The sequence below is a fragment of the Delphinapterus leucas genome, chromosome X (assembly GCF_059928025.1).
Source record: "Delphinapterus leucas isolate spDelLeu-1000000601 "Yukka" chromosome X, BTC_Dleu_Yukka2, whole genome shotgun sequence".
NCBI lineage: Eukaryota > Metazoa > Chordata > Mammalia > Artiodactyla > Monodontidae > Delphinapterus > Delphinapterus leucas.
In genome coordinates this window covers 110,629,474-110,639,641 of record NC_143150.1, presented here as the reverse complement: position 1 = coordinate 110,639,641, position 10,168 = coordinate 110,629,474, and the positions used below count along the sequence as shown (strand labels likewise).

At 39.9% G+C, this 10,168-nt stretch overlaps 1 protein-coding gene across 1 annotated transcript; it reads left to right on the top strand.

Annotated features, from left to right (window-relative positions):
- The first annotated feature begins 1,170 nt into the window (after nt 1-1,170).
- On the top strand, nt 1,171-2,212 carry LOC111170935 (melanoma-associated antigen B5-like). The gene is given in 3 exon segments (XM_022566563.2): nt 1,171-1,546; nt 1,549-2,114; nt 2,117-2,212. Coding segments are annotated over 3 exon segments (1,038 nt in total).
- The last annotated feature ends 7,956 nt before the right edge of the window (nt 2,213-10,168 follow it).

The window sequence follows — 10,168 nt, the reverse complement described above, 5'->3', positions numbered from 1 at the left end:
AAGGAAACCTCTGCCTTTAGACTGTGAGAGAACCCCACAGAACCATGCCCTTCCTGGTATCCCTGGTATCCCTGGGCTTTGTTGACATGATGTGACATATTTCCCCCTATGGTGTCACAAGGGGGTGAGGGACATGGTCTAAGGGGTACGGCCTAGGGCCAGCAGTGGGATGATTTCTAGGTTTTTCGAGAGACCAGGTGAATACCCTGAGGACTAAGGGAACCACATACCCCATAACCATAGAACTCATTCCTTACTCTCAGCCTCAGAAGACCAAGGACAGGTATGGTCAGATGAGGAGAGAAGAATCTCACTTTCTCCTAGGGGTTTCAGGGTGGTGCTGGCCTTAGTATAAGGGGCAGGCCTAAGGGCAAGAGAGGGTGGAATTCCAGGCCATGACAGAGGTCAAAGCAAGGACTGAGGGATCATTTACCACTAAATAGAAGTGATAAGGAATCCAGCCCTGCTCCTTGTTACAGCCCTTGAGGATCCAGGGCAGGGCTATCAAGCTGAAGCTCCACCAACACTTATTTGTATCAGGTCTATGGGAAGTAAAATCCTTAGTTTGAAGGTGTAGCCACCATTCAATGAAAGGGGTGGGGATATCAGGCCCTATGTGTAGCCAAATTAAGGACCCTTAATGAGGACTGAGGACTCCAGAGGCCAGGACAGAAAACTCCCCACTGAGCAGTCAGAACTGGGGGCACCTGGACAGGGTTGATAAGCTGAGGACCCCCTTCATTTCTTTCTCATAGATCCCAGGGAGGTTTGTGATGTCAACCTCAGAAGAGCAGAGGGAATGGGTCCCATGACCTGCCACCAGTTGAATGACGGTCTTGAATGTGACATAAGAGACTCCTCAACGTAGAAGACCACCAGCCCCTGCTGTTGCCCCAGCATGCCTGAGGCAGGGGTGGCAGGATGCAGCCTAAAGATCATTCTAATTTCCTTCAACAGGTTTCCCAAGGGACAGGCTGATTAGGAGAACAGGAGCCCTATGGGTTTTTAGAGCAGTGCCCTCAAGGAAAACTACAAATGTAGCCCTCCTCATAACCAAGGTGGTATTTCCCTGCTGAAGCTGCACACTCTCTCAACCTTCCTCATCCAGTGGACCCTTATCCCCTGCTCTTCTACTCACACGCCTAACCATTGTCCCTGAGCACAGTCATCATGCCTCGGGGTCAGAAGAGTAAGCTCCGCACCGGTGAGAAACGCCACCAGGCCCAAGATGACTCCCAGAGTCACAGGAGAGTTCAGGGCACCGCAGTAAGAGAAGAACCCCCCTCCTCCTCTTCTCCTGTTTTGGAAGATAATCCCCAGAGTTCATCAGCTGCTGGGTCAAATAGCACTTCTCAGGGGTCTTCAAAAGCCCCATCTACTACCAACACTTCTTCAAGTACTTTTGACACAAGGTCTGATGAAGATGGTAACAGTCAAGATGAGGAACATCCATGTTCCTCTGATGTCTCACCTTCTACTGAGAGCACATACAGTGATACTCTAACCAGTCAGATGGATTTGTTGGAGCAGTTCCTTCTGTACAAATATAAATGAAGCAGCCCATTATGAAGGAAGACATGCTGAAGATTGTCAACCAAAAGTACCAAGACCGATTTGCTGAGATTCTCAAGAAAGCCTCTGAACGCATTGAGGCTGTCTTTGCGGTTGACTTGAAGGAAGTCGACTCAACCATCCACTCATATGACCTTGTCAGCAAACTGAAACTCCCCAACAATGGGAGGGTGCGTGCTGGTAGGGGGTTACCTAAGACCAGTCTCTTGATGACAGTCTTGGGTGTGATCTTCATGAACGGCAACTGTGCCATTGAGGAAGACATCTGGAAATTCCTGAATATGATGCAAGTATATGCTGGGAGGAAGCACTTCATCTATAGAGAGCCCAGGAAGCTCATCACCAAAGATTTAGTGAGGCTGAAGTACCTGGAGTACCGCCAGGTGCTTAACAGTGATCCTCCGCGCTATGAGTTCCTGTGGGGCCCAAAAGCCCATACTGAAACCAGCAAGATGAAAATCTTGGAATTTTTGGCAAAGGTCAGCGATATGGTTCCCAGTGCCTTCTCATCACGATATGAAGAAGCTTTTCAAGATGAGGAAGAGAGAGATCGAGCCAAAATTGCAGCCAGGCCTGGAAATACTGTCACTTTCAGGCATGTTCCATGGCCACGTCCAGCAGCTTCTCCCACCCTTACTGAAGTCTGAGACTTTTTAAAAATCATCCAGATAAGAAAATTTGACATCACAATAGGGATTTTTGTTGAAATGGGAAAGAATGCCAAAATAAAATTGTTGGGATAATGGAATGAAAAAATAAAAAATAATTAAAAAGAAAACATGATAAACCTTGATTTTTCTTAATCCTTTCAGTCTTCTGTTTTGTAAAATTAAATGATTTATACCTCAATATGCTTAACTTATTAAAAAATGAAGGCGGTATTAAATCTTAACAAGTTAGACCTCTTACTCACTTTCTTTTTTATTTCCCAAACATCAGCTAAGCATCTACTCTTTAAAAGGCTCTGTGCTAGTACTGGCAATGCTAAGATAAAGACCCAGCCTATGCCCATACAACTTTAGAAGCAAGGAGCTGCAGTCATACAAGATGTTGAGATGCCCTCTATGACTTACGGGAAAGTAAAAGGATAATCCAGAAAGAAATCTCTACCTGGGGCAGTGTATTGATTTGTTAGGGCTTCCACAACAAAATACCACAGAATGGGTGGCTTAAACAGCCGAAATTTATTTTCTCACAGTTCTGGAGGCTGGAAGTCCAAGATGAGGGTTGGTTTCCTCTGAGGCCTCTCTCCTCAGCTGGCAGATGGCCACCCTCTTCACTTGGCTGTCCCTTTGTGTGCATATATCCCTGGTCTCTCCTTTTGTGTCCTAATCTCTTCTTATAAAGACACCAGTCAGATTGGGTTATGGCCCACCCTAATGGCCTCATTTTAATTTAACCAGCTCTTTAAAGACCTCATCTCCAACTACAGTCACATTCTGAGGTACTGGGGTTTACGCCTTCAACATGAATTTTTTGGGGGACACAATTAAGCCCCTAACAGACAGAAATCTAAGGTGTCTTTGCTCTTATCTCAATGCAGGAGAATACAGTGCACAGACAGGTATTCTATGCACACTGTCTCCAGGGAGTTTCTGAGAAATAAGGGTTAACTGCCTTGAGGTATGTCAGGGAGGAGGAAATTCCCCCACTACCCCTTTGAGTTCTTGTGGTTAGGCTAATAAAGTTGGCACAAGACAGATTAACAGGAGAAGAAAGAAATTGTAATTCATGTGCACGGAGGTGTCATAGAAATGGTACCTAAGAAGTAGCCAAAGCAGGCAGCTTTTATACTTTTTAGACAAAGAAACAATAAAGTTGTGAGGAATGGACAGGACAAATAAATTTACATTTTGGATAATTCCTTCAATCAGTAAGGAATCTAAACAGAATTTGGGCTTGGGGTAGTAAATTAAAGAAGTAACAAGGTTTGTTTATACAGGCTTCTCTGCCTGAATTCCCTATTTCTGGCTATAAGGGTATCCTTCTACCTCCAGATGCAGGGAGTGCATCTTTCACATGAGAGATTTATTTCCTGCTTTCAGGGAGACCGAAAGGAGGGTCGGAGTGCCCCTCCTGCACTGGCTGTTTCTTAAATAACTTTAATTCAAAATAATCAATATGCCATTGTGGTATATTTGGGGGCAACCTGCCCTAAGCCTTAACAGTTCCCTCCTCTGAAACTTCCCTGGAAGTTTCACATATTAAGAGCTGAACTGGTCACTGTGGAGACATAGAATGGGTTAGTAGAGCCCTCCATTTCATTGAACCAGTTTCTTAGTTCTGAGAACAGTTCAGTTCAGTTAAATTGTTGTATCTCATTTCAGGAGGCAATGATGCAGATGGGCTCCCAAAGCTAGGTCTATGGTGCAAGCAATATCAGGTATTTAATAAGAGGCATTTCTACGGAAACAAAAGAAAAACAAAGGTTAATGATTGGAGCTGGTTATAAACCAGTTTCTGAGCCCAGGGGGCAGTCAGTCAAGAAGATTTCTAGGTGTCAGGTTCGAAGCATCTACTGCAGTTTGAAATGTCTCTGATGATGTCACTGGGTGTTCAGGTTAACTTTCTGAGTGGCTCATACAGCAACTGGCATGAAGATTGTTTAAATATGAGCTGTTGTGGCAATTTCTCTGACGTTTATATCAAGTCGTCTAGCTTCAGTGTGCAGGGCTTCAGGAAAAGAACAGTTTTAGTTCTCAATGATTCAAGTCAAAAGGATGGGAGAGGGGAGCAGGTCAAGTTGGCAGAGGAGTAGGACATAGAGCTCACCTTCTCACCACAGATACATCAAAATAATGAGAGAAAATAGGAAATGTTAGAGAGTTGCAGCCACATATTGGAGGAAACTAGAAAAATTCAGGATCCAGTCCAGTTTACAGGTAAATGACAAAACTTCAAGGAAAAGTAATAGCACTAGAATCTAATATCCACAAGTGCGTAGTATAGTTTCTATTGAAACAATTTTTCTCTCTAAAATCTCCCTCTTCTCTACCAAAGAAAGCAAAATTAAGACTAATTTGTTTGCAAAATAAGTCTAGATTCAATAAACTTGGCCTGATTATTTATGTTAAGTCCAGCAAGAAGAGCAATTAGCCATATAGGCTCTTTTAAATCTGCTTTGCTGGAAGTTTTCATAAGGAGTCTCCAGAGTGAAATTTTAATAGCTTCTCAAGGCCAGGAAGCCACACCAAAGACTTGTCGTCAGAGTTCCTTTTATACCTAGAGATTTGGGTGAATTCCTCTCTTCTTGAAGTCCCCCAAATATCCTGAGGCTCCTGTGCCTGCCAGGAAGTGGCCTTCCTTACTCACCTGGTAAGGCTGCTGGGAAGCTGCTGGGAACTCTGTCAGCAAGGTCCCAGGCTGTTTTTTCAAGGGGCTTTATGGTTCCATAAAGTCGACCTTAGTTCCTTCAAGCTATCTGGTCATATCTGAGTGTACATGTATCTCTGTCAAATATGACATTCCAATCAAAGTCTTGGTAATAAAACCAATGTTTCCAATTGTGTCCTGCTATAAGAACAGATTCTTATTCAATTGTGCATATAACTATTTTGCCAAGAAAATAAGAATACTCACTGAGACTTTCTGAATTCTGGAGTGATCAGGTAGGGACAAAAAGATAAATGTTTAAATTCTATTTACAAAGGTATAATTTATCAAATTGCTGTAAGTGTTAAAAAATTTCCTTATATCTGGAAAATGAAAGATTTTTAAAAATCAGTAATATTTCAGACAAAAAAATCATGAAAATTATAATCATATTCATCAATTCATTCGGTACCATGTTAATTCTTGTTCTGCTTGAGTCCAGTTTTTCCATTAGTTCTACCGATCTTCCCTGAAGACTGTGGGTGATAGGGACAGTGATAATTTCAAGAAGTTTGCAAGGTTTTTGTTAAGGCTTGTATGATTTGCCCAGGGAAATCTGTGCCTTGATCACTGGATATTTTAAAAGGTATACCCCAAGTGGAGAACACATTTTCTAAACAGTTTATTTGCCACTGTGAGAGAATCAGATTTGCAGCAAGGGAAGGCTTCAACCCATCCAGAAAATATACATACAGTAACAAGATTTTTTTTTTTTTTCTGGTACGCGGGCCTCTCACTGATGTGGCCTCTCCCGTTGCGAAGCACAGGCTCCGGACGCGCAGGCTCAACGGCCATGGCTCATGGGCCCAGCCGCTCCGCGGCATGGGGGATCTTCCCAGACCAGGGCACAAACCCGTGTCCCCTGCATTGGCAGGCGGACTCTCAACCACTGCGCCACCAGGGAAGCCCAATAACAAGAATATTTTGATGACTCATACTAAGTGGCAAATAAATGAAGTCCAGTTGCAGGTGTTCAAAGGGTCCAGCGAAAGGAGGTCTTCAGGCCTCTGGGGGACAAAAATCTTTTTTTTTTTTTTTTTTCTTCCCAGGGTTATGGACCTGCCAGGTCAGACATTGCTGGTAAACTTTTTGCACAATTTTATAGAAATCTTCCTACCAATGTCTATTTATAATTTGAGTTATCTTAAATGAGGGGGGTTTGCCAGAAAGCTGGGAGGAACCAAGGGGCCATCTTGGGTTTCTCATAGCCCCGGCTATTTATTTTATAGCTATTGTTTACCCATTTAATTTCTCCAATTCAGGGGCAGACTGCTGCTATGTTAAACGGACATCAGGATGGCAAAAGTCTGGCGATTAAGGGTCAATTTTTTGGCAGAAGCAAAATGGACTTTATCCACACGTGCCACAATCTTTACAGATTCTTTTTTTGTTGCTGCCTGTGCATAAAAGTCAGCTTCAGTGTTTCCCTGATACTTGGGTTTAGTCCTTTTAGTGTGAGCTTCAATTTTGGTGACAGACAACATTTTATGCCAGGACATATAAGACTTCCAGTAGTTTCACATAATTTCTGGAACACTTATAATACCTACCTATACAAACACAACATAAAAAAGGCTTAACGTTTGTTACTTCTTATTTGACAATGCTTCCCATGTAATTTAACATAACAAATACTCCTAATTAGTTTAATATCTCTCTTTTTATAAGGAAAGAGAACAAATCTTTGAGATATTTCAGGGGCCCTCTGAAATAACTCATATCTCAAAGTTAGTTCTAAGTCAAAAAGACTTCATATAGAATTTGATTTGGGGGAAGCTTGCCAAATATATCAAAGAGGCTTTAAAACACTTAGTCAAATAGGTCACTGTGAAACAATGCTTATTTATCCATTTAACCAAAGTAACAATTAAAGACTTCATAGGCAAATATAGAAGGTTATATGGTTCTGAGCAAAATTTCACTCTTTTAACACCCAGAGGACTAGGTTTACTTAAGCAATCAAAGACCTGATAAAGATAAGACAAGACACTATATATATTTTTTGGTCAGATTCCTTCAAGGTAAAGAAAAACCTTTCATAATCTCTTCTTATCAAGAGCAGACCAATAGAAAAAAACAAACAAAAAAAACCTTTGTCCTTTTAACAGAGATAAAACCAAATTCCAATTTTGTACCAGTTTACTTTTGATACTTAAGCTCATTTACTTAATTAAATTGATTCCAATCTTATTTAGTCCTGACCACACATAAAATTCCTTTCCAAAGATTCCTTTTTTCACAAATCTTACAATTTTCTATGTCCATTTTAGTTTGTGCCTTGTTTTCTTTCCCATTTAGAAATAACCAGCCTTACGGAAAATCACTTTCTTTTTCCTTAACAAACACATCTCTGTACCCTATAACTTTTCTTACCCCAAAACATATCCCATTTCTATTGCTATATCGGGTAGCTTTAACCAATATATTAATTAGAATTCTTAGTCCTTTGAAATCTTAATTTTTTAGTGAAAATAAAGAAGTAAACAACTCTGAACTGTATTAACATTTTGTGGCTTGGCAAACTTAAAAATACATTTTATAATTTCTAGAAATATATGTTACTTTATAATCTTTCAATAAAGCATAAGGTATATTTATTAATAAACCCAAACAGACTTAGTCTCTGTAGTAAGAGGTAAAAAATATGCAAACTTAGACTTGTTCAGCAGTTAATGTTTTAGTATTTTATCTTATTTGGAAATGACTAAACAGTCAATGAATTCTCATCATTTAACTTAGCAAAACTCTAAGAGTGTAAATTACCAAAGAGATTTAGGAAACTATTTAGGTAGACAAACCACAAAACAATTATTGTTAAAAGGTTCACCTAAACACTCTTATTTCACACCTATTTAATTCTTTTGTTCTTAAATAATCATACTTAGATTACTCATGAAAATTTCATGAGTCATTAAAGCATTTAGTCATTATCCTAAGGTCTTTTGTCTGTTTTGTTTGTGTGTTTTCTGACAAATATTGCAAAAGAGACATTAGCTAGTAAACCCAGTAGAACAAAAAGTTGTTTTTCTGCATTATATTTTATGCTAACTCTGAAGATATACCCGTATTAATTAAATCAACAAGCTTAAAATTAGCTTTTACAATATTTACTAAAGATTATTCTAGATCACGTGAACGTGAGAAACATTTGGGTTAGTTTTTGTTATATTTTTAACAATTTTTATATAAGTACTAGTTTGTTTAAGCCAATTAGAGCTCTTTTACAAATAACGATTTTGGCAACATAATCTGGAGGTAGAAAGATACCATATTTATAAAGTAGACATATAGACAGACAAAACCAGAGATCTCATAGTTTTCATTTTAAAACTTTAGTCATGAATCAGGTACAATACAAAACTCACTAGTTTATAAATAACAGAATTAATTAAGTGTACTCATTCAGATGGCTAAAGTCTTTTTTTATTTGTGGAGAAGACTTTTAAGATCTGTATTTGCCCTTGACAAGCGATTTTAAGGAGACTGTTCAGGCAAGAGAGTCTTTTAGCAGTTTGTGTTTGAAGAGGTCCCTTTCCTTTTTTTCTCCTTCTTCTTTTTTTTTTTGCTGTACGCGGGCCTCTCACTGTTTGTGGCGTCTCCCACTGCGGCGCACAGGCTCCGGACGCGCAGGCTCAGCGGCCATGGCCCCAGCCGCTCCGCGGCATGTGGGATCTTCCCGGACCGGGGCACGAACTTGTGTCCCCTGAATTGGCAGGCGGACTCCCAACCACTGCGCCACCAGGGAAGCCCCATTTTTTTTTTTTTTTAAGTTCTACAGACTAAGCTAATCCAGACTCATAATTTTAAGGGGCAGGGAAGGAAATGTAAGTTTTCTCCTAGGGAGTTTTGGAGTATATTTGTCTATTATCATAAGTCTTTGAGTAATCACTATTAATTTTTTTCTTAAGTAAAGGACAATTTTACTCTAATATCCTGATGATTTATAATATCTACAAGCATTTTAAGAGGGATGGGTGAGACCTTGGGACGGGTAAAGTTAGGTGCGCTTTGACTTGCTTCTTGAATTGTATGTCTGATTTTATATAGATTTACAAGACAAAGACAGTTGTTTCTATTAGCCGTTGAATATTGGACTCCAGCTGATCTGTGCCCGGATTATTTGTAGGAGGTCCTTGAAAACTACTGAGGAAACAGGGTGATTTTTAAGAGCGGAATTTATGTTTTAATTTTAATTTCTTTCATCATAATAAGGAATTTCTTAATATTCATTATAATTTTTTTCCTTTCAATTTGATCCTCCCATAAGTACCAGTATGAGAGATGTTTATGATGAGAGCTCTCACAAAATTTTTTCCTTTTAAATACAGCCAATTTATTTATTTATTTATTTTTCTTGTTTTTTATTGGGGTATAGTTGTTTTACAATGTTGTGTTAGTTTCTACTGTACAGTGAAGTGGAGTTCCCTGTGCTATACAGCAGGTTCTCATTAGTTATCTATTTTATACATAGTAGTGTATATATGTCAATCCCAATCTCCCAATTCATTCCACCCCAATTTCCCCCCTTGGTGTCCATACGTTTGTTTTCTATGTCTATGTCTCTATTTTTGCCTTGCAAACCGGTTCATATGGGAATACAGCCAATTTAAAGGATCCATCATCTGGCCATTGGCAAGTAGGATCTTATATTAACTGCAAACAGCAACTCAAACCAATAAGCATTTTTTTTTTACTGCTTAACCAAAAATGCAAGAGATATATCACAAGAGATTATTTAGCCCTCACGAGATCCAGAAAGTTCATTCCCAGAGTTAGCCTAAAAAAGTAAAAGCCCTTTGTTGCTACAGGTGGTACGAATGGTATAGTGAAAACAATGTCTCTAGTGTCCCACAAAAATGTGGGGCACTCCAGCCATAAACCCATTAATTTATGGCACCAGGCAGGCACTACTGGAATGGGGCTTTTCCAGTACTAACAAGCAATAAAAGTTGAGATGACAAATGCCCCTTATGGGCCAGGACCCCTTATGACAAACTCCTCTGAGAGCTGGCACAACCAGACAATGAGAGTGCTGGTAACTTCATGACTTGGAACCCCAGTCTATTCAACTAGCCACCAGATACACCCCAGTAAATGCACCTTCTGGATGACAGACCAGAGAGAATATTCTCACTGGGCAAAATGCCAGGCTCTCAAGACATAAAAGAAGACGGAAGGTAAAACCTCATCTCGTTTTTACATAGAGGAACAACAGCAAAGTTTG